The sequence below is a fragment of the Penicillium verrucosum genome, assembly GCF_028828655.1.
Source record: "Penicillium verrucosum strain IBT 35672 chromosome Unknown utg000004l_segment0_segment0, whole genome shotgun sequence".
NCBI classification, from domain to species: domain Eukaryota; kingdom Fungi; phylum Ascomycota; class Eurotiomycetes; order Eurotiales; family Aspergillaceae; genus Penicillium; species Penicillium verrucosum.
Window position 1 is genome coordinate 1,345,724 of NW_026643213.1, and position 27,973 is coordinate 1,373,696.

A 27,973-nucleotide genomic window follows, 5' to 3' on the forward strand; every position below is an offset into this window, starting at 1 on the left:
TTCTGCATGGAACCGAGTTATTTGATTCTACGTTTACTACATACCTTGTTCTCTTCAAATTTATAAATTGAATAAGATAATCCCTCGGCTGTGGAGCTTATCAACTTGCAATATGTACAAAGTAAGTTAAGAGGTAGAAGTATAATTATTTGGTAAGTGAAGTGATTGTATATTGGGAATATTGGTACAAGTAGAGTCGCACAAGTAGTTGCACAAAAGCTAACCATGATATGGAGGCACGAGGGTGGTATCTCCATATCAGGCAAACTTCTCATTATCGAAAGGCACCCCGACAGGATTAAGAGGAAATGAGCCGCAGGTTAAATTGGATAGTTAGCTTAAGCACCAATGAAGTTCTTGACGGCTAAAGGAGAAAGGCATTGTTAGCACGAGTCACATAAACATTATATAGGAAGGGAAACATACTCTCCAACCAGCGCAAGTACTCCTTCTGCTCCTTGACGGAGATGTAGTCAGGAACCATATTGGCGAACTCGGCGTTGAGGCCACGGTCCTCGAGGTAGCGGTCCCAGAGACCCTGAAGGTCCTCATCGAGGTTCTCGAAGGGAGGACCGGCGTAGAGGCTCTGGCGGGCCCAGTCCTTCTCAGCAGTCAGGGACTGAGCGAGCTCAGCGTTGGCGAAGTGGGAGACCTCCTCGATCTGGAACACACCGTCCTGGACAACGGTCTGGATCAGAAGGGCACCGTTGTTGGGCTTCTCAACGGTGATGGTAACGCGGGCAGGGAAGCTGGGCTCCGGCTGCTCGATATCCTCAGCGGAGGCCTCGCCATCCTGACCGCGGGACTGGTTCTGGAAGTCCATCTCATCGGTCAGGGAGGCGTCGTCAAAGTCCTCCTGTTCGCTGATGTTCTGGATATCGGCAACAGTGAAGCTGACACGGATGCTAAACAATCATACATATTAGCATTCATCATCAACATTGAAACAAAACAAAAAGCCGGAATGGGGTTGTATGAAACGTACTTCTCGGTGCCAAACTTCTTGGTGAGGATAACCTCCTGGTCACCCGCAACATCCTTCACCTGCCATTCGCCGTGCTTAATGGTCTCCTCAATGGCTTCGAGTTGATCTTCAAATTCGGGGATTTCGGAAGACTTCTCGTGCTTGAGCTCATCCTCGAGCTTGGCGAGAAGCTCGACGTCGACTGTAAAAATAAAATCCAAAATTAGCGCAAGGCCACATACGGAGTCCGCCACCAGACACCATCGGATTTCGGCGGACCCATTCAAATATCATTCAATGTATCTTACCTTCGGATGAAGGAGCCTTGAAAATGCTAGAGGTTGAGAAGGCAGCGTAGGCGGGCTTAGTGGTCTGCTTCCAGGCTTGCTGGAAAGCGGGCTTGGGGAACGCTGGGCGCAGAGCCGAAGTGGCAATGGAGCGCGAGAAAGTGCGCGGGATAGAGCGGGTGATAGTGCGAAGAGAAAGCATTGTGAATGTGGATGGTCTTAAGTTGATGAAGATGAGAGAGCTCGGGGAAAAAGTAAATGAGCTAAGTTATTACGAGTGCCAAGACCGGCGCTTCTGTTTTGGCCGACTTTGCGCGACCACGCCATTCGATTTTATATTTTAAGCAAAATGTATATATAATTCTAATTGACTGATATTGACTTATATTGAAGATTATAGTGGATGATTTGGGTTGATTGAAATTCATGTCATAACTCGCCCTACTATATTCGCACGAAAGGACTAGTTGGAAGACCTGGCGCATGAGAAACTATATAACCAACTAGATGGACAATACAAACGCATTGAATTGAAATGGTATATTCGAGAATATTCGGCTGTACAGAATCTAGAGAAAGAATCAATGTACCCATAATGCGCCAACCCAGTCTTTTTGGACACCAGACAAAAATAATATAGAAAAAAAAAAAGATAATCGTGATCATGACATGCTCTTGGGTGGGAAAGTAGAGGTGAGTTTCTCTCCAGTTTTGGTGAATCGCATGAACTTGACGGCACTGAGACCTGACCAGTGTCCATTCCAGTTCTTCATTGCGGTCATCGCATATTGATCACTTAGATCGGGCATCCACAGTCCGGTCGAGAATTCCCGATCCTCGGTTTGGACCCGCTGTTTCAAGGCTTCTTCGCGCTTGCTAGGAGGGCGTCCTTTCCGGCGTTCTGACTCAAGTTGTTTAATCTCGTCGGTATCACGGTCAATGTACCTGGTTTGGGTTAGTCTTGGGTTTGCTGGTGGATCGTTGGTGTTACATACTTGGCGACGAACTCGGAAATCTCTTCGATCGAGAGGGCCTCAGTAAGTTCTTGGATAGCCTCATAGATGTAATCAATTCGGTCCACTGTTTGAGTTAGTTGGGTGGCCTTCAATTAGAATGGGCGGCTGTCTCACAGTATGGCTGTCTTGCACGGTTCACAGTGGCGTTATGGCGGGACAATCGATCGTCGCGAGCACCAGCTTTGCGGAGTCGGTGGGCATCGCGACTGTTCTCATGAAGCACATTAGTCGCAGTGCGTTTCTTGGTAATCTGCTTGTGCACTTTTTCTAAAGTAACAGGCATGGTTGCGGGCTGATGACAAGAATTACTCCAAACACTCCGCCGTAGATTTCGACGATAATTTTCGTGGATGCACCGGCATAATTAGGCGGTGACTCCGAAACCACCGCCTTCCCCACTCGAGGAAAGCGCGTCTGCGCGTCGAGATAGGGACATTCCAGGAGTTATTTACTCCCTCAATTCTTTAACTGAGACTTGATTTGGACCTCGCATTGTATTCCATATTCATTAGTCTGCCACTTTTGGAAATCTCAACTTATGTTATCATTTATTGCTTGAATACGAGGACCCGCCTGTCCCTTGAACGGTGTCCACCATGGGCATTAAAGGTATGTTATCTTGTGACAGTCTAGGGGGAAGATGAAAGGTGATTTTAACGCCAACAAACAGGACTGCACGGGCTTCTCAAGTCCATTCAGAAACCATGTCACATTAAGAGTTTCAGTGGACAAACACTTGGAGTCGATGCATATGGATGGCTGCACCGTGGAACTGTTGCTTGTTCCGTGGATCTGGTCCTGGAAAAACCTACTAGGAAGTATGTCTGTTTGCTATCTTCTCCCATGCACTCTTGACTGACAACTTATCTCATGGTAGACACATAGATTTCGTCCTCAACCGAGTCCGTATGCTTCTCTTTTTCGGAGTGAAACCCTATCTCGTCTTCGATGGTGATAATCTGCCCAGCAAGGCAGGCACCGAAAAGGATCGCTACAGACGGCGCCAGGAAAGCAAGACCCTTGGACTGGAGTTACAACGAAAGGGGAGAACGCCAGAAGCTTACCAGGAGTTCCAAAAGGCCGTTGATGTGACTCCATACATGGCCCGGCAGTTAATCGAGGAACTGAAACAAATGAATGTGCAGTATGTGGTGGCACCGTACGAGGCAGATGCCCAGTTGGTGTATCTCGAGCAACAGGGCGACATTGATGGAATCATATCTGAGGACTCGGATTTGCTTGTCTTTGGAGCAAGGCGGTTGATTTCCAAATTGGACCAACATGGGGAATGCATTGAGATAAACCGCGCCGATTTTACTGCCTGCCGTGAGGTCAGCTTGGTTGGCTTCAGTGATCCGGACTTCAGAAACATGTGCATTTTGAGCGGTTGTGATTACTTGGCAAATATTCCTAAGTTGGGTCTGAAGACTGCCTATCGGATTATTCGCAAGCATCGAAGCGTTGAAAAAGCCCTGCGTATGCTCCAATTTGAGGGCAATTTCCGAGTCCCAGCGGACTACCTTGCCAACTTCAAACAGGCTGAGTTGACCTTCCTTTACCAACGAGTCTTCTGTCGCAAGGCTGAAAAGTTGGTGACTTTGACACCACCTGACAAGGATGTCAATTTGGCTACCCTCCCATTTATTGGCGCCGATATGGAGCCGGAAATTGCCGTCGGAGTTTCTCGTGGCGACCTAGATCCAACCACCAAGGAACCAATTACCTTGAACAAGCCCCTATACGCAAATAGATGGACTCTTGGCATCAATCGCCGCCAGACACTGGGTAGTTCATCCGAATTGAAGCCCAGAAAGTCCATCACCACGTTCTTCACCCCGAAGAGGACGCCACTGGCCGAGCTGGACCCTAACAGCCTAACTCCGTCTCCGAGCCAACAACGACTCTTGGAGCGTAATTCAAACAACAGCTGGCAGGCTAATGAAGCTCCCTTCCGCTCCAACTCGGTCAGATCTACGCCTCTGAGAGCGTTCTCTGACCACGGCCCCAGCCCCATGGTCCGGAGTGTGGAGCGCTCATCTTTCCTGGCCCAAAGTGCAAGATCGTCAGCCTTGCAGTCCACAAAAAGGCAGAGACTTTGCTCTGAGGTTGAAGGGGATTCTCTACCTGCTTGCTCCCCTGCCCGCAGTCGCTTCTTTGCTCCTACTTCCGAACAAGCTAGCCCTAGCGGCCAAAAACTCTCCCGGTCAAAACGATCACGAAAATCGGTGATAGGTGTCTTCTCTGATGAAATGGCAGAAGACATAATGTCCAGCATCCCCGATCCCAGTACTGCTCCTGGGCCTGCTGAGGCTAGTCCCGAGGACAACCTTGAGATATCTGGCAAGCCCAGTGAAGTTGAAACGGTTTCTACTCCCACCCCCAGCAAAACCCTGATGCCCGAGCACCTCGAAATATCCCAGAAGAGCCCCAGGCACACCACACCGAACTCTCCAGGTTTCAACCAAGCTCTTGACTACCACGTTGACCGACAAAACACGAATGTACTTTCCAAGTTTACTTTTCAAGCCGGGCACAAGCCTGACCCAACCGCAGATAGCCCTATCATGACTAAGATTCCTGCGATTCCGACTTCTCATAGACCTTCAACGCCCTCGACCTCCAGAAGCCCAGCCGCGATTGCACGGAGCAACGTTTTTCAACGACGCCTGACACCGCTCCAGCGGATGGGGCAGTCCGCTCTGAGTCGATCTAACAGCATCAACATTCCTACTAAACTGCGGGATGCGGAAACTGTCGAACCTCGGGCCGAAGCCCCTTCTCCTGTCATACGTAAAGAGTCTTCTTTTGCGGGAACCCAAGGCAGTGAAGATCTCATTGTCCCAGACAGTGAGGATGAAGAGGACGAGGATGAACTAAGCACAGGGCCCCCGACTACTCTTGATCTCAAACGCTTTTCTTTCGCCGCAAATTAGCCTGCATCTCTATTTGATTACGGAGCATTAGGACAGGAACATCAGGTCTTGGTATCCGGGGTAGCATTGGACCACTGGTTTGTTGGGTTCCACTTTGGCGCGTAACCTATGGGTGTTAATACTTTTTTTTTTTTTTTTTTTCCAATTGGGGTTATTGTTTGACATAGCGTTGGTTAGGGGTTGAAAATCATAGGATCTTGAAACATTAAAACGTGCCCAATCCGTAAATTGTACATCAAAGTAGCCGTAGACGGCCCAATATCTAAGAGGCTGGGTGAATCGCGTGGCTTGTGGAAGTGGGGCAAAGGTTATCGGGATCTGCACTAGTACAAATCGGGACTAAACACCGCCCAGACTCTCCCGTGTGAGTTGGCAGAATGACCCACATAGAAGGCGGTCTGATCTGGTTACCAGGGAAGCGGGAGAGTAAACAAGAGCGGTTGGCCCAGCCTCCCAGATTTCCTATACTCTTGCCTCATCCCCAGCCTCCAGAGAGATTCAGAGAATCTGTCAATTAGTCTGACGTTGAGTTTTGTGCCTGCTACGATCTCTTCTTTCCCTCCCTTCCATTCTTTCTACACATTCCCTCTCTTTCATATACTTCCCCCCTGTACTACACACAGGCGTCAAGTCATATCATATCTCTGACCCATCTGGATAATCCACTTTAGGTGCGATCCGGATTCCACATTATTATCAAGTATTTTGGATAATCTTCGAAGTATTCTCAGCACTGAATACACCCTGAACGATCCGATCTTTATCCGACTCTCCACATTCTTCATCTACATTCCATTCCAACGATCTTGATCTCGATTCACCGGTCATCGCAATCACACGAACCAACACAAAGTGCGCCACGGGTTGTACAATTGAGTCCTGTGATCGCATTCAGTTCAAGCAACTCCTTCTCGGAGACCCGAGAAGCGAGTCAAGAAAAAAGCGAAAGAGTTCGACCTCGAGGTGGTCCTAGTTGAATACAATGGCTGCTCCTTTTGCTCAAAAATGGGCCCGTAAGTGACGACATTCCAAGAGTCAACATACAATGGGATTGTCATTAATTCTCCATGCAGGGTTCATTCCAATGATCGGGTACCACCACGTGTTGATGATTATCATCGCAGTTGCTATCATCTTGTTATGTGAGTGCCTATCTCACACATTGCCCTCTGCCGGAATGTGGCTAACAAATTGCAGCACTTCTGTTGGCCGGCTGCTCTTCATCGTCCCCACAGATCCCCAACATATTCCTTATCTCCCTGTACTATGAAAAGTATAACCCGATTAGGGATCTCGCACAGGTCGACCCAGGTGTTGTGACCGCCCTTTCTAACATCGTCGGTGGCGCAGAATTGGAAGTCCGAGTGGGATACTTCGGTATCTGCGTCCAGCCCGATAAAGGTTCCTTTATTTGCAATGCCAATGCGACGGCGCTGGCTGAAATTGTTACTGTGGATCAAGATCCACTCAACCTGATCTGGGTTGCGTCGACGTTCAAAGATGCTGTTGTGTTCCCGTATCTCCTGTGAGTAACTTGCACTTTCTTATTGTTGGATAATACTAATTCTCATGCAGGATTGTTGCTGTCATTCTCGCATTCTTCTGTTTCATCCTCCTGGCGACATTCCCTGGCTGGCACGAGGAAGTCGATGACTCTGGATCCGAGCGTGAAGTCAAGCCTTTCCCCTCGCGGCCCGTCTCCCAGGCTGCGCTAGCCCTGATTTTTGTCTCCTCGGTGTTTGTTCTGGTGTCTGTACTATGGCAGCACACAGCGTCTGTCGCTGCTAGTACAATAGCGCAAGACATGGGGAATGGAAGTGTGAAGAGCGGCGTTGGCTCATCTGCGATGGTACTTGGCTGGTTTGGCTTTGTCCTACTAGTCATAGTAACTGTTGGCTTGCTGGTCATGATCTTGAGTATCAGTCTGATCCGCAAACTGACCGACGAGGAATAATCTAAATGATTCATCCTCAACGCCGAAGCAAGGAAAACTTGCTCTTTTCGCTTTTGCTTTTTCTTTTCGCGACTTGCTTACACCTACCTCTTCTTCGCCTACGACATACCTTACCCTTATAATGGGACGACACAAATGGGAAATGAATAATACCTATGAGCACACGACACTGGCTCAATTCACGGAATGGATGGGAACGGAACACACGACACTTGGGATTTTTGATTTCCCCACGGGGAATTTGGGATTTGGACAGTTGATTTTTACGAACATATTTGAAGATATGGATCCTCGCATGCTTTTTCTTCTTGCGATTTGATACGAGTCATGTTGGTCGCTTCATCTCTAAAATCTTATTTGGCAACTCTGTCAATCTGTCAGGATAGAATGAATGCAATGCCATCGAGTCACATCTTGTACAGAGCTTTTTTGCTGGTGTTTTCTTTTTTGAGTGGACTTTTGTTTTATGTTCAGCACACGGCGTTTGTTTGATCTGGTCATGTATACCACAGCCTCTTGTTTATTCCCATGCTGTGTTCGCCTTCTGCTTCTCACGCAGAACTGCAAATGCTAGTTAGTCCTTATGACACAATGTCAAAAATGATACTAAAGTCAAGTCTTCATAACTCAATCTCTTCCTTCACAGTGTTTTATGTTTACAGCAACTCTCATGGTTACACAGAGCCTTGATATGCTTAAATATAATCTTAAAACACCCGAGGATTGCCCTGGTCTATGAGTCGTCCGTGGAATCTATCCAAAATGATCACAGAGCCCGCGCTTCATCATTCTTTGTGCCCGATCAAACATCTTGGGACACCCAAGTCAGTACCCTGTTCATACTCGATAATGGCTCAGAAGTCGTTTCCATGGTTAGTTGTGCGCTTACATGATTTTGAACCTTAGAAAGAAACTCGTTGGAGCATTAGCAATGACAAGGCTGACCGCAAGAAAGTGCATGATTTGGTAGTGAATTTGTGAAGGATGAGACCTGGAAGTTGATCCTCCAAGGCAGCAAGCAAACAGCTACGTCGAAGTCGAACATCAATGAGATCAGCACACCTTTCATTTCAATTTACATAAGAATCGTCTAGTTAGATCCACGCAACTATACCTGATTTTCCCTCGGCTTTCCTACTCGAACTGGCGCTTTCATAAGAATAAATGACTAGAGGGGACAGAAAGGAACAAAAGGGACAACACCCGAAAGAACAGTTCATCTGAAGTACTATTCATTGACAGAGCAATTATGTGATAACTTTTGCGTCTTCCATTGGCACATCAGTGGAAAGAGCAGCTTTCGCATGATGAACAAGTTATCTTGGTGCCTGCTCTGTTGCCCCCTGTTACGCTGAATGTCTGACTAGTATTTCCATTCGGATTCCAAGGTCACCTAGGCTGCAGCTCGTCATCACTGGGACTGTCAACCTTGTCGCCATGTGTGCTACCTACAGCGGCCTATTCTCGCTCGAGGCGACGCTGGTCCGCAAACTGGCCGCCACCTCCGCTATCATGTTCTTGCATAGAGGAGCCAATACCTTCCAGGCCGGAGGGTTGCTTCTTGCGGCCATGGGCACCGTTATGTCTGATCTCAGCGATGGTCTGACCCTGCATCGGCGTCCCCAGGCCGCGGTTCACATCACCCGAGGTGGCTCCTAGTAATGTATCCGCGGCCGATGTGTAGGTGGCGACTTCATCTTCTTGTCCCGCGCTCACATTGGGGTTGTGGGCTTGGCCAGGGATTGAGGAAACGGGGTTGGGGGTATAGGAGTTGCTTGCTGGGGCTGTCCCGGTACGGAATGGCTGCGCGTGGTATTCGGGGTGCTGGTCAGCCTCAGTGATTTTGCGGCCGAGTTGATGCTGTATTAGACTTGGGTTAATGCGGAGTACAGACTGTGAGTGCTACATTCAAACATACACCTTTGGTGGTCATTGGCTCTCCGCGAGGGGCGGAGGGATTAAAAGCACCCTGTTTGGCATTCGCGGCGTTGTCGGATTTTGAAGAGTGACTCATTATGAATGTGGATTTCCTCTCCAGGCTGAGAATCAGGAAAGAATTGGATTATAATATAATCGTCTTTCTTTATATTTCAAGGCCTATGATGTAACTATGTGGTATATATACCACAGTCTAGCAAATCAGCACAATTGAGACAAGAAAGGGTTTCTAGTCGTTGCTGCAACTTCTCCACGAAGGCGAGGGATGAAGTGAAAATGACATCAAGTCTTGTTCGAACCAGCATATTTGGGCCAATTTACTTCATTCAAAGAGCGTCGAAAGAGCGTCGAGACACTATAAAGTTGAAAGTCATGACTGACGGCATTAACTGTACCCTAAAACCTGGCATCTCTATCATGGAAACTGGAATTTGACCTTTTGATGGTGGCAAGACACTCGATGGAAGATCGAAGAAGCTTATTTCCGATAAAAAGGATAATAGAGAGGTTTATGTTGTTCCTAGGACTGCTCAATTCGTAGCGGAAGACTTAGATCCAATCGAATTATTCATGTACAATATATATCAAGCGTAAAATAGAGTGGAATGGAACTGTTACAATCATCTTCCATGAAATACAAGGCCCATCACAACAACCCAAACAAAGATATCCGGCTTTTATTTGGCTCTTATTCAGTCTCATCAATTTCTAAGGTGCCTGGATTATGTGCCACCATTTTACCATCCTTGTTCTCGAAGCGTATCTGTTCAGAGACAACACACTCTTAGCATGATAATCTAGTCACAATTTTGGATCATATTATTCTACTCACTTTTGGCGGATTTTTCACACCAACCTCTTCCGCTCGCTCCTGATCTGTGATTACCTCTTCCACCTAAACATATTATCAGAATATAACTCCAAGAAAGGGTTGTCCATAAGTTGTCGTTTTACTAACACGTCCTTCATGCGTTCCACCGCGGATTCTGGTAGAAACATAATCGCCGTGAGTAATAACATTGCCGTATTTGTCTGTAACTTCCTTATGTTCGTTATCACGCATAATGTTCAGTGTTTCTGGCAAATATGGAATAAGTGGATAATAATTCAAATCGACTATACTAAATATCGGGACCATAGCCATACGATATATATCGCTACATATATTCGTCTGAGTGAGGACTGTATTCGGTAGAGTCACGATGACCTCATGTTACCTCATCCCCGTATATCTATCTAAATTGGCCACCACGAACAGATAGGACTACCAGTATGCCATGACCTGACGCCACTAAGCCAGCTTGAGTAGGGTCAGCCTTGGCGACGGAGACAGACCGTAGATACCGGGGTGGCTAGCTGATCTGCCGATATGAACGGATAGATGTCTATACCAACATATGCAACGTCCATATTGCACTATCCATATCTTGAATACGCAACTAAAATATAGGACACTCTGGAGTAATTATTGGCATTTGGAATTCATCCCCTGCATCACGTCATGGGGGTTTTTCATTCTAAGGTTGGTTCGTTATTTCATTACTCGTAAAGGGTAGAGGTATACGAGAAAAAAAAAACATGTCAATATCTCCCAGATGTTCAGGGTTGGGTAGTCCCAAATTGGAACTTCATATAAAACCTGCAGTAGTCGTTGACATCAACATTAAGTCCGTGGTGCACGCATTACATTACGGGGCAACGCTGAAGAATGGTGTTGTTACTGGAGATGGAAGGCTTACATGTCCCTCGCATGGAGGTGAGTTTCTCTTTGTTTGGATCTCATTTTGTCCACTCAAAAGAAAAGAACAAATAACTAACAGCACCCTACAACATATATAGTTAGTAAGATACTGTTGGGACAGCGATTTTACTATTGGGACAGTGGTCTAACCCAATTAAGTAAGGGCTGTTTTGGCATTATTATGGTGCATTATTATGGGGATTATTGAGCAGATCACGGAAGTACTATGTGGCTGGGGTGGTTCAGGGGCCGTGTTTTTTACTATGGTGATACCATAATAAATGACACTAGGCTGAAAAATGCGTGCCACCATTATATCACGTGATTATGCCTAATAATAGATCACGTGGTTATATATAATAATGCTACTATTAAATCACGTGGTTATGCTTGCCTATAATGATACTACTATTATGTCACGTGATCTAAGATAGACAATATTGATCACGTGATCTAATTATTATAGACAATTATGATCACGTGATTTAATGGTGGTATGTATGATCACGTGTCGGTAGGCTTAATCACGTGATATAATGGTGGCATTATTATGGTGCATTATTATGGGGATTATTGAGCAGATCACGGAAGTACTATGTGGCTAGGGTGGTTCAGGGGCCGTGTTTTTTACTATGGCGATACCATAATAAATGACACTAGGCTGAAAAATGGGTGCCAAGGCTAAAATCCTAAAGGGGTTTAGACCCACTGTCCCAATAGTAAAATCGCTGTCCCAACAGTATCTTACTATAGTTATACGACGGTGTATAGCGCTCAATGCTGTGTGCCTGAATTTAATGCATGGGTGCCTTATTTTGACATGACTTATGCCTGAATTAAGCCTTGTTTTAGACCGCTTTCAGGCCACAAACTACAGTACCGTGACACAGCAAAAGTTTTCGCACCCCAAATTCTGCCGGTCAGATATCCACCAATCAGCAATTGACGGATAACTGGCGGTATCACAAATTAGGAAAGCGGTATATTGAATTCAGAAGGCGGTAGAGGAAGGGACTGTCTACTTGTAACCAACTCGGCATGGAATAACTAGGCGCCGTTAACCCGACGGAGACATCTCCATGTTTTTGGCGGCTTGTAAGATAAAAAGCTTCATGTTGACACTTGCAAACCGTCCAAAAACATGGAGATGTCGCCATTTGTATGGAGACGAAAAGTAATTCATGTATTTTTATTTTTCTGCCAGGCCAGAATAAGGCACCCAGGCCAGGCACTAGGCATTGAGCGCTATACACCGCCGTACTATAGTTATAGCCTATTACAACGTCAAAACTGGCGATGTTGAAGACGCCCCGGCACCCAAACGCATTGAATATGTTCGAAATCCTCAAAGAGAAAATGGCGTACATGCTAAAGAGGAAGTCAAAGAGTTGTGAAATGTAGCGTGAGTAGACCCGAGGATAAGGTTGTTGTTGTTGGAGGGTAAATCGTACATTTTTTTTTTACCTCATCATTCTGCACATTTCGCGTGATATATTGCACTGGTCGGTATGTATGTATGGATGGGCGGGAATTTGGCCAAGCGGTAGTCGTTGGCGACTTATTGGCAGCATACCGCTTGTTTGGAACCCGCCCATCCTCAGCTTGAGTGCCGCTTGATCTCAGGTTGCCGGATCGCCTCCGGGCGATGACTTTTTTATTTTCCGACTTTTTTTTTTTTTGAGGGGATACTACTCATGCTGCTCCTCATTGCTCCACTACAAGACCCAGCAAAAATAGCCGGAAATTTACTTCATGTATTTTTATACGCAGAGGTGTAGTCGTAGTGGCCAGGGTTAACTTCAGATTTAATGTATACATGTGATGCCTTAATGCCTTAATTCGGCAGAAAAACAAAGATACCTGAATTACAATTACAGAGGTCCGCGGGTGCCTGAATATCTGGCCCCATAAAGGCCAACATCAGGCCAGATTAAGGCCAGATTAAGGCACTAAGGCCGCAATCCATTGCCTTACAACCGAAGTTAACCCTGGCCACGAGAGAAAAAAAGAAACATCTCCTAGATGTTCAGGGTTGGGTAGTCCCAAATTTGAACTTCATGTAAAACCTACAGTAATCGTTGACATCAACATTAGTCGTTGTCGACCTACAAGCCGCAACAAAAATAGCCGGAATTTCCCATGTAGAGTTATTTTCCTCATTGAAGTCGACTCCAATATGGATTGGTTCTTTTCATCGTTTCTAACCTGGCTTTGGCCACCTGACCCTTGGTCCCCGTATCCCAAATCAAGAGCCAGAATCCATTATAGGGAGAAAACGACCGCGGAGACGACACTGGAACAAAGTGGAGACCTGAACATTCTACAAAGATTCCGATATGCAGCCCACAGGGACGATAAATATGCCACGCGAATTCCAATAAGGCAATTCTTAGACACAGAACAAGACATCCGACATCACACCCAAGAAGAGTTATTTGCGCGTGAGCATGACGATGGATCGGAACAAATGAAAACCTGGCTCGATTATGTGAATAAGACAATCTGGAAACTCACTCGAGAATGGTGGGAGTATAGGAGTGAATTCGGAGAAGGAGTTGTGTCGCGGGCATTCGACTTGCGGCGGTCACATCCTGCATGGTATATGCATGAGGTCCTAGTTGAAGACTGTGTGAGAAAGCAAGGGTGTTGTTCTCGGGAGTGTGGATGCTGTGCGAAGCGGCAGCTATCAACACCCCAACTAGCAGCTGGGCATTGTGCTCTTACGTGTGGATGTTGCCGAACAGCTCGGGGCTTTGAGCTCACCAAAGAGGAAGAGAATGAAATCTACGCGGCCCTTGATTTCCAGGCAAATAGGAACTTTTACGATCGGATTGAGTTGGCTTCTATCTGGGGATTGCGCTTGGATGACTATGAGAGCCCCTTTGATCTCATTAAGTCAGGACGTGAACAGGTTGATGATGGGAATGGCAAGTTATGCAGTACTGATTATACTGAGAATCGGGATGACGACTCTTCAACAACGGAGGAATCTTGATTCATGTCGACTCACCAAGTGCTTAGCTGTACAAAATTGGTCTACCTACTGTTTGCTCTAAAATGTTCTTGGATCTCGCTTATTTAATGGCTTTGATTCGCCTCGAAGATAATTTCATCTAACAAACCGCTTCAGAAAATGGAAACCAGCGATGCGGACATCCCGAATGGTCCAGTGGAGCCGGTTGTCAATGGGCTCCCTAAAGCAGAGGATCTCGAGACACCTCCGCCAGCCCCAGGCTCCTCACAAAATACGCAACAAGAGCAAGTTGTGGCAAGCGATCATACCTCCTTGGCTGCCTCAATCGATGGGGACAATCTGAGTTTGGGACCGGCGACAACTTGATGCATCACCCCCTATAATTCACCTCTGAAATAAGACGTCCACGTCTGCCAAATCAAAGTCCGCGAGGATCCCATGTAGATGCCGTGCTGCTGCGATGAATGGGTTCGTGCTAGTTTTGTGGACTTGGACAATGACAGTGATAGGGTTTAACTCCCTCACTGCATCTGTTCCATAGCTAGAAGTGAGGTTGATGAGAAGTGAGGTTGATGAGAAGTGAGGTTGATGAGAAGTAAGGTTGATGAGAAGTGAGGTTGATGAGAAGTGAGAATAATGAGAAGTGAGACAAAAATAAAAGAAATAGATTTCACTTCTTAATCAGTTTTTAATCTGGGAATGATCACTTACAAGGGTTCCTAGCGAGTATAGGCCATACAGCGCAGCGATGCAATATGTGGGCTGTGGTCCTTCAGAGGTTTGGGGGTTGGTAGGTGGTAGGACCAAGGGGCTGATCCAACGTACATCGCTGGATTCTTTTGTTAGTTCTAAAGGGGTTAGCAAAAACGCACTAAAGCAACCAAAGTAGGAGGGAAATAAGACAATGACCTGGAAATCCATTGAGAGAACTTACGATCCATATAACCCCTGGAGGAGAGCCATGAAGCATGAAGGAATCATCGGCATGGCCGATGATCCTCTTGACGATCTCCCAAAATGCCATGAATCTGAGTACCTCCCAAAAGAACCTCCTCATCACCGGTATGCCGTGGCTTTCACCGAGCTTAATTAGCTCCACCAGCTAGTCACCTCCATCCCCCCCCACCTTCTAGCCAGCCTAACAGCATCGCTGAGGGATTGGGACCTGCGATCATAGGTTAACACAACCCCAAATGCAATCAAGTAAGAAGACTGACTGTAGGAGAAACACTTCCTGTGGGTGATACTCCCAACACCAGTCCCAGGTTGAAAGGGTGTAGGAAGTGAGAGTGTCGAAAGACAAAGAAACGAACAGAAAGGAACCTTGGTGGAAGATGGGACAACGAGAGAACATCAAAAAGACAAGCAGACCTCCCACGCTGACTGGACAGAGGTATCTAGCCACATAGAGCAACAGGGTAAAAAAGTGACTTTAGAAATTCATTTTGTTGGTGTTGGTGTTAAAGTGAAGTTCTGCTGTTGTCGACATCCTTGACTCGCAGCTACACAGCTCTGCAGCTCTGAGACAGGCACGCCCCAGGTTATTTCCCACATATACCCAAGTATATAAATATCTACAGACTCAAAACAAAGCTCATTCAATAATACATTATGTTCAAGCAACCTTTAGAGATGCTAATTCACTTCAGATTCACTTCAGATTTGATTTGCTTTGAAAGTCACTATGCCTATTTTAGAAGTTATTAACTATGATTTATAGGTATTCAGACATCTTTAACCATCTACAACATTAGTGGATCTAAATTACTGGCAATATGAACCAATGAGAGAGTTATGTGTCGGTGCATACTTAGTTGCCTGTATTTGATGACAGAAGTTGCTGTGGGAAAGGCATTTGCTAATACTTTGACATATTGTACATCACTTCGCCCCGGAAAAAAAAAAAAGAACCAAATAATCCAGTCCACCTATATCACATTCTACAGAGAGATATAGTCCTCGCAGCGGGTAATACCAAGCTGCTGAACCAAAAATTCGTTGACAAACTGGCACTTAGGATCCTGGCGCTTCTGGATGGCCAAGAACTCGGGCAGCTTCGGGAATTTTTCCAATGTGTAGGTAGCATTGGGAGCACTCATCTTGTTCCAGTGGGAACGAACGTTGTAAGTTTCACCAAAGTGAGGGAGGAACTCATGAGCCAACTCCTGGTTTTGCCAAAGAGTGGTAAAGTTGTTATACTCTTGGATCCAGTCGATCTCGATGATGGCAAAAACTCCGCTAGACTCGGGGCCAAGGTTGTAGTTGTTCACAGGAGACATATATGTATCATCGGCCTTGAGAGTACGGTGCTGGATGACCATCTGCTTGTTGTAGGGAGCCTTCATGCGAGGAGTCTGGGCCTGCTGGAAAATGGTGTAGTTGGTGGCGGCTTCCGCATAATTCTCAATAGGAAGGAAGTGCTCGATCTCGGCGTAGAAACCTCTGTCGCAGACACCTTGGGGAGAGCAGGACGCAGCGTCGGTGACTTCGTCGTAGCAGATGTACTCCTTCTTGCAGTCACCGCAGCCATTTGCGCAATAGTTGAGAGTGCAGTTGCGAACACCGGTATAGTTGGTCGGCTCCCAGTAAGAAAGGAAGTAAGTAGGCTCGAGGGCCCAGCTTTGGGAGTCTGCATCCCAGTCAAAGTGAGGACCCCAGACAGTCATACGGTCATGCTCCTTGTACAGTTGGGCAAGCTCCTTGTACATTATGGAGTAGTCAGAAGTGGCATTCAAGACCTTGGTGGTTTTCTTCATGAGTTGGGTAGGCTGGACCTTGATGGTCAACTCGGTGATTAAACCGAGGGCTCCAAGACTGATACGGAAAGCCTTCAGTTCTTCTGCATCGTGCTTCTCGTTGATGACACGGAGGTTTCCCTGCGAGTCCAGCACACGCAGACCAATGATCTGGGTTGCGATATTACCGAGGCTGGATCCAGAACCGTGGGTACCGGTGGAGGCAGCACCGACAAAGTTCTGAACACGCTCAACACCGAGATTGCTAAAGGACAAGTCGTTGGCCTTCAGTTCTTGGGTAAGGTCATCGACATCCCAGCCGGCGCCAAAGGTGACGACCAGATTCTTCTTATCGATATGGAGCTTCTTGAGATTGGTGAGGGAAACGATATAGGTGGGCTTCTCAGTGAGGGTATTGTCGACACAGGTAGTAAGGTTACCGAATCCATGACCATTTCCAACAACTTTGATATGGGAGCCCGTGGGGTATTGCTCCTTGAGAAACTTGGCAGTGGCATGTTCATTCTCGGGAGCAATGTAGGCGTCAGACTGGCAAGTGACCTCAAACTGCCAGTTGAACCAGCGATAGGCGGAGCCAGACACTGCGTGCAGCAGCACCAGCAAGAGAGCCAGCTTAGGGCTAAGCATTTTGGAAACTATGGAATCTCCAATGTTAGTAAAGTGTCTGGCATAAGAGTGAAATTGAAGGAAAGGACTCACAGGAAGTAGGAATGCCCGAACTATGCACAAGGTCGTCTCACAAGAGATATTCTCGCAATAGTAATGATCGAGGGGAATTCTGTTCGCACGGAGGGCCAAAAGAGAACGGAGAACGAAGCCAAGTTATATATGTCGTACAACATACACTCAAATTCGCCTATCTCTCAAACATGCCCACTTTAAGGGCTAAGGGCTAAGGGGGTGTTTTATTCGACGAAACAATGAAACACTCCACTATCGAGCGAATTTCCCTCTTGGCTGGAGCTTTCTGAACCGTGTCGCCTATTTTTGAGTCACTGTCGATCAAGTGGATAGTGACATACCGGTGTAGTTCGTGAGGAAAATCAAACACACTCTAATTTACCTAAAGACTACTATTGTACATCAGCCCACCAAAGGGTTTCTCGGATCAGATAACAGAAATTCGAATGGTTACCGTCATGGGCTATGAAGATCTTAATTAAAGGGTATCCACCTGGTGGCAGTTACAACTCAATTCCAAACTTACTTAAAACCTACTTGATACTTCACTTTACTATGTAAATCCTTGGCGTATCCACACAAAATACATACATACCCTAATAGATCATGTAGCAGAAGCTTGGAATCTTCCAGGATCAGCAACTTTCTAAAGTTGGAAAGGTCCCCGAGGGAGACACATATCATCGTCCGTCCTGTTCCCTCTTTTCAAGGTTATTTGTCCAAACCAAACTTTCCGGTGAAGAAAATGCCAAGGTGGCTTTTGTGTATAGAGACAATTCTTGTGCATAGGACTTGACTAACCTTGGGATCTAGACCCTATTGATTACACATATATAACTACATAGTATCTGACAACAAGGTGCTATTATGTTGTATGTACTTCGTATCTATGATCGACAGCATGTGTTATGCTGTTCGCCGGTGAGTTCGTGTCTTCAGTAGCCCACAATTATTTTACCTGTAACAAATGAAACCGACGAACCTACCTTTTCTAAGATTGCGGGCTTGGAGATCGTACATAAGATTTTCGTAGCCTTGGAATCCAGAATCCAAAGCTTACATATCTACACATTGCTTGACAACAAAGTACTACAATATACTTCGTATCTATGATCGACAGTAGGTAGTATGATCCCCACCGGTGAGTACATCTCTAGCAGCCCACAAGTTTTATTATATCCAACAAACGGAGCCGAGGAACATACCTTTTCTAAGGTTAAGCTCGACGTCAATGTTGGGTCTTCGTACATCATCATCAATGTGCCGTGTGAAGAACTGCTGATCGGAGCTTTATGTGGATGTAGGAAGAAATCTATATATTCATCCTTACCTCTGCAGCCGTCGAGAACCTGTACTGCATATCAACCGATTCAAGGACTTCTTTTTCTTTTGTCTCCGTTCCATTTGAGATTATAGTTCGAGATGAAGTCTATAATCTTCTCGTGCTTTCTCATCTCTGTGGCTGCATCCAAGCGCTACCTACCCTCCGAGCATATCGATATCCAGTCCAGTCTTCTTTCAGATCCTTTCCAGGTCGCCGACAAGACTGTTGACTATATAATAGCGGGAGGTGGCTTGACGGGCCTGACCATTGCCGCCAAGCTGACCGAGGACCCCAGCATCAAGGTCCTCGTCATTGAAAACGGTTTTTATGAGTCCACCAATGGAGACATCATCGAGGATCTGAACGACTACGGAGATATTTTTGGCACCACCGTTGACCACGCCTATGAAATCGTCCCTCACCCCATCAACAACCGTACCGAGAACGTCCGATCTGGAAATGGTCTTGGAGGATCAACTTTGATCAATGGTGGCTCTTGGACACGTCCCCACAAAGCTCAAATCGATTCTTGGGAGAAAGTGTTTGGCAACAAGGGCTGGAACTGGGATACCATGTTACCATACATGCAGAAGGTCGAGATTTCTCGTCCTCCAAATGATGTCGAGATTGCGGCTGGTCACTACTATAACTCTACCTGCCATGGGACGAACGGCACTGTCCATGCTGGTCCCCGGAATAACGGAGAGCCCTATTCCCCAATAATCAAAACCTTGATGGATACTGCTAAGAGTCGTGGTGTTCCTACCCAGCTGGACTTCCACTGTGGTGTTCCTCGAGGTGTTTCTATGATTCCCAATGGACTACACGAGGACCAGATTCGCTCGGATGCCGCACGTGAATGGCTTCTACCAAACTACAAGCGCCCGAACCTGCAGGTCCTGACGGGCCAGTTTGTTGCAAAAGTCCTCATCAATCAAACCGCCACTTCTGGCGCTGTTCCTGGTCACAAGGCCGTTGGTGTAAACTTCGGCACTAACAAGAACGTCAATTTCAATGTATACGCCAAGCACGAGGTATTGCTAGCTTCTGGCTCGGTTGTCTCTCCCCGAATTCTAGAATACTCGGGCATTGGCTTGAAATCTGTGCTCGATGCCGCCGGTATTCAACAAATTGTTGACCTCCCTATCGGTCTCAACATGCAGGACCAGACAACCACAACCGTGACCTCCCGTACCAGATCCTCCGGTAATGGTCAAGGCCAGGCCGTCTATTTTGCTACATTCAATGAGACGTTTGGGGACTATGCTCCTCAGGCCCACAAGTTACTCAATACCAAGTTACACCAGTGGGCCACTGAGACGGTTGCGCGTGGTGGTTTCCATAATGTGACTGCCCTTGAGATCCAGTATCAAAACTACCGTGACTGGCTGGTCAATGAAGAAGTTGCCTACACGGAACTGTTTCTCGATACTTCCGGCAAGATCAACTTTGATCTATGGGATCTCATCCCATTCACCCGTGGTTCCGTGCATATTCAGGGTAACGATCCCTACCTGCGACGATTTTCCTACGACCCTAAGTTCTTCATGAACGACCTGGATCTTCTTGGCCAAGCGGCAGGGTCAAAGCTTGCGCGCGAAATCTCCAACACCGGTGCTATGCAGACCTACTTTGATGGTGAGACTACACCTGGAGACAAGTTGGAATACGATGCCGACTTGGACCAGTGGGTGGATTATGTCAAGCATAATTTCCGCGCCAACTGGCACGCTGTGGGCACCTGCTCGATGATGGCAAAGGAGCTTGGTGGAGTTGTTGATTCTGAGGCTCGAGTGTATGATGTTGAGGGCCTTCGCGTGGTCGATGGCTCGATCCCGCCGACTCAAGTGTCTTCCCATGTCATGACTGTCTTCTACGCTATGGCTCTGAAGATTTCTGATGCTGTTCTGGCAGACTTCCATGTCAAGTCTTCGAAGACCTCATAGTTGAAGTTTAGGATCGATCAGTTCGAATGTGATGCACCGTGGCAGCGAGGCAGCAAGGTCTCTCCTTGTCACCATGAAGCATATAAGGGCAGTTTGCTCTGTGGTAGTATGTAGAATAGGAGCCTATGGCAATCTTGCTTCTTCTCCTTGCTCCTCTGTAGCGAGGTAGAGATCTCCGTGGATTAGAATATATTTCCCAGTGGCCTCAAAGTCGTTACCTCTCTGTAATCATTTCCATTAGAGACTACAAGTTTTCAAAACAAGACGAGCCCAACTTGGACATAAGAAAGAATCGTAAAGTTACGGATAATACTGCAGACCAGGCTGTGGATCTGCCTTCCGAAACTCCGGCTTTGGGGTGCCCGAATACAGGTTGAATATCAATAGTCCATGGAGTAACCCCCTCTTCCGCCTCCGCCACCATTTTGTCCACCCTTGCCGTCATATGCGCCATCATGTCCATTGCTATGGTCATCCAGTGACCTGTACTGGTAGTATTCACCCCGACCACGACCTCGGCCACGGCCTCGGCTGTTGTTACCGCGCCCACGTCCAGCACCACGGCCACGACCACGATGAGCCCCTCTTCCTCGCGGATTATCATCATATTGGTGACGTCCATCACCTCCGCCACGCTGAGAGGGGTAGTTGCCGCGGCCTTGAGATGGGCCCTCAAATCCAGTGTTTTGACTGGGTGGCCAGACGACATTTTCGTCCTCCTGCTGGAAACGTCTCTTTTGACTCCTGTTCAGGGGTTGCTCGCCTTGACGATGTTCTCCGGTGTCTTCAACTCGTAGGACAACCTTCTCGCCGACCACACTCTCAAACGTCATGGCCCTGTCCGCCGGAATGGGGTGCCAGTTTTGGATCTTCCCTGCATCGATGAGACGAGCGCCTTTCCGAACAGCCAGTACTACAATTGGCAGTGGGTTCTCAGTGTGATACGCTTCTGTCGCTGGGATAGGCGCCACGCGGGCCGCCCATATCTTGTTCTCCAGGTTTCCGGTTCCGGTAACCTGCCACTTTAGTTTCTTGCCCATGCCTCCGACCTTGTCGAGGATTGAACGGGGCGCTGGGCGTGGGGTAATTAGGATGCTGTTAGCCATGTACTTCAGGTCATTTGATTCAGCAAGCCCTGGGGGAGTAATGGTGCCAGCAAATTCTGCGTCATGCTGTTTGAAATCTCTGGGGAAACCAGATATCCCGTGTAGAACACAACTCGCTTGATATACATCCGTCCACAACGGCTCTTGGTTACGTTCAAGGCAGGGTTGCGCAGTGTGAGGTTGTGGGCATTGACCATGCGCTGCACCTCAGCAGTCTCAATTACGGGATCAAGGTATGTGCAGCCCTCAGTTACCTGGATGACTTCGGCAAGGATGGGCATCCGTTCAGTAGAAGGTCCACTTTGAAGGTCTCTGTTCAGACCCTCAAAGAAGTCTCGGAACCCTTTCACACTAGTAGAAGATTAACACCCTGAAATGCTCACTCTCTAATTAGATTGGCGGTGGCGGGGAACTTACTGCCTGACACGGTCCTCGTAGACGCGGATTTCCGCAGCCTGCTCGTAAGTAAAAACAAGATCCTCAAGGAAGTTCTGTTTGAAGTTCATTGTTGTCGCAAACCGTTGACCATTTGGACCAACTTCGGGCTTGAGACCAATGAGATCGAATTCAAGATTTTGACTGGCGACCATCCGCTTGATGGTCTCTGAGAAGCCGGCCTCACTTCGACCGGTCAGCAACACCGTGAGCGCATCTTTCTGCTCCATGCTATTCCTAACTAAACTAAGCTGCAAAAAGTCAGTTGAAACGCCCCAAAGATGCAATGTATAATAGATGACACACAATTTGCTCATTCCACCAGCCTTCCCATTTGCGAGGCTCTTCTATCTCGATGCCTTTCCCTGTAGCGGCGAGAATGTTGGGGTCGTGCCACCATCCTCCAGTTGCGAAACTATCATTGGTCTGAAGGAAACCGATTGAGGAGCCATGCCATAATTGTGGATTTGGTAGGGGACTTAGAAATACTGCGAACGCTGATGTTAGAGGTCGACTGTCGGATTATTCCAAGTTTGCATATGCTCACAAGTGTTATCGAAATCGTAGACGTGAATTGCGCGAATTTGAGAAACGGCTGAAAGAGAGAAATCTTGTTAGAGACATGGAAGGGCAATGGACTATAATGAGAGCTAACCTGGCAACTCCTTGTTTACAATCGACCAACGCCGTAGTGAGGTGATTGTATACGGTGGGCGTTGAATCCCGCTTCCTGTGCTGTACGACATATTGGTAGAGCCGATGCGTGCGAGTTTTTCCGAAACGACCACTTTGGCAGACCGCATTCTGTCAGGTAAAGAAAGGAGAGAGACAGAGGAGATTAGCGCATAGTTGGGAGAGAAAGAGTGTTGAAGTCGCAAAACAAGCAAGCGCGGTGACCTCCCGAGAAATTGGTTTTGCCGCCGAGACCGTGCGATAAACGTGACAAACGTGACTCAGAAGAAACCGGAACCTCCTACAACCCACCCCTGGCATGTCGCCTGTATGGATGATGTCGATTTGCGACAGGAAATCCTCCAGCGGACTCTCAAAGAGGTAGCGGATGAGGAGAAGGAGGCTGCAAACCCTTGTGTTATTTGCTTAGACACTATCACTGAGCCGTGTGTGGCACAGCCATGCCAACATGCCAACTTCGACTTCCTCTGCCTTGTCAGTTGGACTGAGCAGCAACCCAAATGCCCCCTATGTACGAATACCAGTGGACATACATACTGTTGGCTAGACTTGACTACTGACAATACAACAGGTAAAATCGACCTGACAGCAGTGCAATACAACCTCAATGCCACGCAAGGCACGAAGCTATACAAGCTCCCGCCCCCGAGCGCAACATTCCCGAAAGCTGCAGTCACTACTCGATCACGCCCTAGCAATCGCTATGGCCCACGAGGAGGGCGTCGGCCTCCACCCCCGGCGCGACCACAACCAGATGACCCGCTCGAGCGTCGGCGCAATGTCTATCGCAACCAAACATATTCCATGCGAGTCGGATCCAATCGGTTGTCTCAGTACCGAGAATTGACCCCAGAGCTCTTCGCTCGTGACGAAGAGCTTGTCTCTCGTGCTCGGAAGTGGATCCGCCGTGAGCTACGAGTCTTCTCTTTCTTGAATCCGGAACCGGAGGAAGTTGAACGGACACCTCACCAGGTCTCGCGCCCTGGGCCTCAACGGCTGGAGAATCGCAGGGCGAACAATGCCGAATTTCTGCTGGAATATGTCATCGCTATCTTGCGCACGGTCGATCTCAAAGGCAGTGCTGGACAGGCGGAGGAGCTGTTGCGTGATTTCATCGGCCGCGAAAATGCCTGTCTGTTCCTCCACGAGTTACAGGCATGGTTGAGGAGTCCATATAATTCTTTGGAAGACTGGGATCGTCATGTTCAGTACTCGAATACTCCACGGAGTGCGTCTCAAGGAGCACATAGGGACTCTGATGGCTCGGGTCGCACACCGACTCCGGTACACAATCGGAGTAGGCTGCAGAGATCTCGAAGACCATACAGGACCAGGTCCCAAGATGCGGTTGATCGCTCTAGGCGGCTGCAGCAGGCTCAACAGCGATATAATCCATATTAGACATGCAGCTTAATATGAAGGTACTACATCTACAACTTTGATGATTGTCTAGGGAGAGGGTCAATCCCTGATTATGTCTATGTCCTTATACGTTGAAAATCGTGTTAGGAATTGTGCTTTTCCTCTTCCATCTGACCTCAGATTGGAAGTCTTGAGCACGAATTTTAGATCATAGGCATAGTTAAACCCCCCCCACTCCACTCATCCCCCTCTTACGAGAGAAGGAGCTGGTAATAACAGAAAGGAAAGACAAAATTTACTAATCTACGCACACTGCCAACAAGCATGTTGACATCGACCTGCGCTTACACTGAGTCGTCCCGTACTGGTACAAGGAAACATCAATCAAACCGGAGCTATCTGGTCAAACGGGCCATACGAGTGCGGGAAGTGCGACCAAGCCATTTCAAACCCCAATGTTACACCTTACACGCACTCGCACCATGTCTTACAGCAACGGCCTCGGTGGCCCGGCGTCGCAGGTTGGATATAAAACCCTTGAAAGCATAACTCTAAGGCTCTTCTCTTGCCAAACGCCTGTGAAACACGTTTAAGACGTGGGATATATTACGGTGTGTGAGAATGAAATCTGTCTCCTTTTTCTCCTTTTTCTCCTCTTGTCCAAGATGCATATCTGATCGGAGAGTACCATCTTACATTAGACAGGTGGATTGACAACAGGCCTTTCGTATATTGCTGTAGGGGAACACCTATCCCTAGGCCGTGGAAATTGAACTTAACCAAATATGCTGTCATTATAAGCTTGTACCTGTTGGGTAACACAAGTATTGTTGTAAGGTTACACGCTGCACCTCTAATTTTGTCAATGCCTATCTATTTCCTTGTTTGGACGGGTATAGCGGCCATTTTCTTCACTAACAGTAGAATTTCTTGTTGCTTGGATCTGCTTCGTTGAACAGGGACTATTGCTCGGGACTGCGGAATCGACTATTCCACTGTTTAAGTATATAATTCTCGGGTCTGGACAGGTGGAGTGGGCTATGGATATCTGAAATTGAAGGTGCTATGGATGCTAAATAAACATATGAATGTAGTCGTCACTTCATCAAAAGCAAGCAGAGCTGCCCCGTTCTTACTTCCGGCGGAAACGCCCTCTACCCCGCGAGGAACCTCCTCTGTTGATGCTTATTGATCGATAATTTGCATGAGCTTGGGGGTTGATCTTCCGGGCACGAGGTTTCTTTGCTTCGGCAGTCTCGGAAGGCTTCTTCGGAGGTTTGCCCATGGGTTCTTGTTCCTGTGATTTCGCGGCAGAGGATGAAACAGCTTCCTTGATTCTCTCCGAGAAACTCTTCGGTCTGGCAACAGGCTTTGGCTGTTCTCCAAACTCGGGATCATCGTCCGAGTCGGGATCTAATTCAGCCTCGGTATCAAGCTCGGGCTCCGACACGGTATGAAGGGAAGCGGCCTCGCCCGCTCGCTCAATGTCACTCGGGACGTCATCCCAGCCGTCACTAGCAGGAGGTGGCTGCTGCGTCTCAGGAACTGCTACGACATCATCCTCGGCTTCCCAGTCCTCCTCCGTTGCAGGCGCTGGGGTTGATTTCGGCTTCGGTTGATGGATGACCGGTCTCATAATCACTCTTCGTGTCGTCCGCTTCTGGCCCTTCTTCTTGTACTTCCGGTTCACATCTGGTCCTTGACTGTCCTCAACCTGGAGCTTGGCAGCTTCTTTCGCCTCTGCCTCTTCCTCCATCTCGCGCATCACATCCCAGTCGTCATCCATGCGATCTTCCTCCATGTCCCGCAGGCCTTGGACCAAATGTGTTAGCCCCTTGCTGGCGAATCTTTGCGGCTTGCGCGAAACGATAGGACTAAGTCCTGGACCATCATGCTTTGCGCTAGGTGGAGGATAGCGACCAGGGTTGGAGCGACGGAGGAAAGACGGCGTCCCAGATTGCGCTTCTTGGGGTGATATTTCAGGGGCCAAGTTTAGCGGATTTATCTTCTGTGCATCTACATTATCATCCGCTTCTACCATTGCGGCATAACGCATCGTAGTCGGTGTTGCGAACAGATTTGCAAGATAGAACTGCTTAGTCTCAGACGCAGGAGTTCGCGCAAGTCTAGGCGTCTCCTGTTGAGGCTCTTCTTCCGGAACCTCGGGCATAGTGTTCACGGGCCTTTTCTTGGATGGCGTTCGGAACGAGGCGGCTAGGTTATTCGTTTTCCTTGCTGTGGAGGGCGTTCCACCACTGCCACCAGATTCGGATAGCATGTCGAACAGACCCAATGTCTTTCCATCCCGTTGAGGCGTGGGACCAATTGCGGCCTTCAATGGCGATGGTGCTGGCAATCCTTGCCGGTGTGTACTGGGACTAAAGAGTCTGCGAAGAGTCGACGGCGAGTCATACGGATCGAGCTGCGCAGGGTGGTGCTTGGAGCGATTGTTGGACGGAGTCGCAAAGAGTCCTCTAGACGATTTGCGGGGTGTGACTTGAAGATATGCACTGTCCTGACCAGGGGGGATGCATGTTTCCGCTTTTTAGAGTGACTTTCATATGGCTCCTGTCGACTATTTTCGCGCTTGCTTAGGGATGCTTCAAGGGCCTTGAGTCGACTGTATTCCTTGTATTTAGCCGCTAATAAATCAACGATGTCCAGTTAGTAATCTATCTCATTTTAAATCAATATCACGAATCTTGACATACCAATATCGGAGTTTTGTTTGATATCATCCCGTCCGGCTTTGCGGCCCCCATTGGCTGATGAGAAAGCTTTCTCCCATGTTTTCAATTCGGCGCGAACATTGATAGCTTCGGCGCCGACCTGAGCACTGGAAGTAAGAACGTTGTCGGCCATTGTTGCATTGTATGTGGTACGAGACAACCTAGAAGAAGAGCAGCCTGGCAGTAAATCGATCGATATGCGCGTCACGCGACGCGAACTAATTAACGTCGGACCAAACTGATAGGCGGTCTGGTTATGCCACAGCATAACCACTCTACCCCAAACAGAAGGCGGTACGCTTCTTCCGTAAAAGTGGGGTTATAATGAACCGAAGGCATACAACCGCGGAGTATTTATTTCGCCCTTCGGGGCATAGTGGAATCCTTGTGGATATTATTTTTAATTTACTATGTGCTGCCTCTTTTGATTATTGAGTTAACCTATGAGCGGGCTGTGGAAGGCCTATAAACCAGCAAGTTCATCACTACACTCAATATCGTTGATCCATCGCCCGAAAACAAATGACGGTGGTTGAAATCACAGGTCGCCATAGTCAATGACCTGACAAAAGTGCTCTGTTAGAAACAGGCTATTCAATTGACATTATAGATATGCATCCTTTTATTCATAGACAAGGTAGCTGGCTTTATTTGAAGCATCCATCCTCGGTATCAAACATAGCGATGTGAGCGCACTCGCCCTCCAGGTTTGGACTTTCCTAACATGGCAACAATACAACTAAGCCAGCTCGATCTTTTACTTTGGTCATCTGGCCCATATCCTAGCTCAATCTTGATGCAAAAATTACCCATTGGTCGATACTTCATCGGTGGTTTTTGCTGTTTGTCGATCCTTTAATTTTAGTCAATTGCCAATGCAGTTCAAGTGATGATTGTTCAGGTCAACTAGTTAGTGTGGGCCAAATCGTAACTCCGCACCTTTTTATCTCCCCGAAACGCCACCATATCCCACGTACTGGATTCCGCGCTTTCTACATGCTCTTGTTATTTCTTTTGAATATACGAAAGGGTTATTGGATGTGTTTAATTGACAGAGCCTGAGGGAAAACAGAGATGATTCCACCGATGAAACGCACGATGTATTGTCCTCAGATTTCCAAGATTTAACCGGCA

The 27,973-nt window shown here is 47.5% G+C and overlaps 14 protein-coding genes across 14 annotated transcripts; 6 read left to right on the forward strand and 8 right to left on the reverse strand.

Moving 5' to 3' along the window:
- Nucleotides 1–328: 328 nt before the first annotated feature.
- On the reverse strand, nucleotides 329–1,453 carry N7516_009956 (MAM33 family protein; the record flags this gene model as incomplete). The annotated part of the gene is made up of 4 exons (XM_057222675.1): nucleotides 329–364; nucleotides 427–905; nucleotides 986–1,166; nucleotides 1,273–1,453. 4 exons carry the CDS (start codon nucleotides 1,451–1,453, stop codon nucleotides 339–341), a joined length of 867 nt encoding a protein of 288 aa, XP_057069896.1. The 3' UTR covers nucleotides 329–338.
- Nucleotides 1,454–1,913: 460 nt separating this feature from the next.
- Nucleotides 1,914–2,550, reverse strand: N7516_009957 (translation machinery-associated protein 16; the record flags this gene model as incomplete). The annotated part of the gene is made up of 3 exons (XM_057222676.1): nucleotides 1,914–2,196; nucleotides 2,247–2,331; nucleotides 2,382–2,550. The coding sequence occupies 3 exons, from the start codon at nucleotides 2,548–2,550 to the stop codon at nucleotides 1,914–1,916; spliced, it is 537 nt and encodes a 178-aa protein (XP_057069897.1).
- A 313-nt stretch (nucleotides 2,551–2,863) lies between these two features.
- On the forward strand, nucleotides 2,864–5,200 carry N7516_009958 (putative exonuclease; the record flags this gene model as incomplete). The annotated part of the gene is made up of 3 exons (XM_057222677.1): nucleotides 2,864–2,876; nucleotides 2,938–3,085; nucleotides 3,145–5,200. 3 exons carry the CDS (start codon nucleotides 2,864–2,866, stop codon nucleotides 5,198–5,200), a joined length of 2,217 nt encoding a protein of 738 aa, XP_057069898.1.
- A 982-nt stretch (nucleotides 5,201–6,182) lies between these two features.
- Nucleotides 6,183–7,154, forward strand: N7516_009959 (Fig1 domain-containing protein; the record flags this gene model as incomplete). Its single annotated transcript, XM_057222678.1, has 4 exons — nucleotides 6,183–6,213; nucleotides 6,274–6,342; nucleotides 6,398–6,725; nucleotides 6,776–7,154. 4 exons carry the CDS (start codon nucleotides 6,183–6,185, stop codon nucleotides 7,152–7,154), a joined length of 807 nt encoding a protein of 268 aa, XP_057069899.1.
- Nucleotides 7,155–8,612: 1,458 nt separating this feature from the next.
- N7516_009960 (uncharacterized protein) lies at nucleotides 8,613–9,168 on the reverse strand (the record flags this gene model as incomplete). Its single annotated transcript, XM_057222679.1, has 2 exons — nucleotides 8,613–9,014; nucleotides 9,073–9,168. 2 exons carry the CDS (start codon nucleotides 9,166–9,168, stop codon nucleotides 8,613–8,615), a joined length of 498 nt encoding a protein of 165 aa, XP_057069900.1.
- A 612-nt stretch (nucleotides 9,169–9,780) lies between these two features.
- Nucleotides 9,781–10,155, reverse strand: N7516_009961 (hypervirulence associated TUDOR domain-containing protein; the record flags this gene model as incomplete). The annotated part of the gene is made up of 3 exons (XM_057222680.1): nucleotides 9,781–9,855; nucleotides 9,925–9,987; nucleotides 10,051–10,155. The coding sequence occupies 3 exons, from the start codon at nucleotides 10,153–10,155 to the stop codon at nucleotides 9,781–9,783; spliced, it is 243 nt and encodes an 80-aa protein (XP_057069901.1).
- A 2,854-nt stretch (nucleotides 10,156–13,009) lies between these two features.
- On the forward strand, nucleotides 13,010–13,828 carry N7516_009962 (uncharacterized protein; the record flags this gene model as incomplete). The annotated part of the gene is made up of 1 exon (XM_057222681.1): nucleotides 13,010–13,828. One exon carries the CDS (start codon nucleotides 13,010–13,012, stop codon nucleotides 13,826–13,828), a length of 819 nt encoding a protein of 272 aa, XP_057069902.1.
- A 138-nt stretch (nucleotides 13,829–13,966) lies between these two features.
- On the forward strand, nucleotides 13,967–14,173 carry N7516_009963 (uncharacterized protein; the record flags this gene model as incomplete). The annotated part of the gene is made up of 1 exon (XM_057222682.1): nucleotides 13,967–14,173. One exon carries the CDS (start codon nucleotides 13,967–13,969, stop codon nucleotides 14,171–14,173), a length of 207 nt encoding a protein of 68 aa, XP_057069903.1.
- An 18-nt stretch (nucleotides 14,174–14,191) lies between these two features.
- On the reverse strand, nucleotides 14,192–14,770 carry N7516_009964 (uncharacterized protein; the record flags this gene model as incomplete). The annotated part of the gene is made up of 2 exons (XM_057222683.1): nucleotides 14,192–14,348; nucleotides 14,742–14,770. The coding sequence occupies 2 exons, from the start codon at nucleotides 14,768–14,770 to the stop codon at nucleotides 14,192–14,194; spliced, it is 186 nt and encodes a 61-aa protein (XP_057069904.1).
- Nucleotides 14,771–15,747: 977 nt separating this feature from the next.
- On the reverse strand, nucleotides 15,748–17,190 carry N7516_009965 (uncharacterized protein; the record flags this gene model as incomplete). Its single annotated transcript, XM_057222684.1, has 1 exon — nucleotides 15,748–17,190. The coding sequence occupies one exon, from the start codon at nucleotides 17,188–17,190 to the stop codon at nucleotides 15,748–15,750; it is 1,443 nt and encodes a 480-aa protein (XP_057069905.1).
- A 1,476-nt stretch (nucleotides 17,191–18,666) lies between these two features.
- Nucleotides 18,667–20,514, forward strand: N7516_009966 (GMC family oxidoreductase; the record flags this gene model as incomplete). The annotated part of the gene is made up of 1 exon (XM_057222685.1): nucleotides 18,667–20,514. One exon carries the CDS (start codon nucleotides 18,667–18,669, stop codon nucleotides 20,512–20,514), a length of 1,848 nt encoding a protein of 615 aa, XP_057069906.1.
- A 380-nt stretch (nucleotides 20,515–20,894) lies between these two features.
- N7516_009967 (rRNA 2'-O-methyltransferase fibrillarin-like protein) lies at nucleotides 20,895–22,858 on the reverse strand (the record flags this gene model as incomplete). The annotated part of the gene is made up of 6 exons (XM_057222686.1): nucleotides 20,895–21,699; nucleotides 21,747–21,971; nucleotides 22,038–22,306; nucleotides 22,362–22,543; nucleotides 22,603–22,650; nucleotides 22,711–22,858. 6 exons carry the CDS (start codon nucleotides 22,856–22,858, stop codon nucleotides 20,895–20,897), a joined length of 1,677 nt encoding a protein of 558 aa, XP_057069907.1.
- A 199-nt stretch (nucleotides 22,859–23,057) lies between these two features.
- On the forward strand, nucleotides 23,058–24,149 carry N7516_009968 (RING finger domain protein; the record flags this gene model as incomplete). Its single annotated transcript, XM_057222687.1, has 2 exons — nucleotides 23,058–23,259; nucleotides 23,320–24,149. The coding sequence occupies 2 exons, from the start codon at nucleotides 23,058–23,060 to the stop codon at nucleotides 24,147–24,149; spliced, it is 1,032 nt and encodes a 343-aa protein (XP_057069908.1).
- Nucleotides 24,150–25,242: 1,093 nt separating this feature from the next.
- sld2 lies at nucleotides 25,243–26,972 on the reverse strand (the record flags this gene model as incomplete). The annotated part of the gene is made up of 3 exons (XM_057222688.1): nucleotides 25,243–26,606; nucleotides 26,666–26,752; nucleotides 26,822–26,972. 3 exons carry the CDS (start codon nucleotides 26,970–26,972, stop codon nucleotides 25,243–25,245), a joined length of 1,602 nt encoding a protein of 533 aa, XP_057069909.1.
- Nucleotides 26,973–27,973: the final 1,001 nt, after the last annotated feature.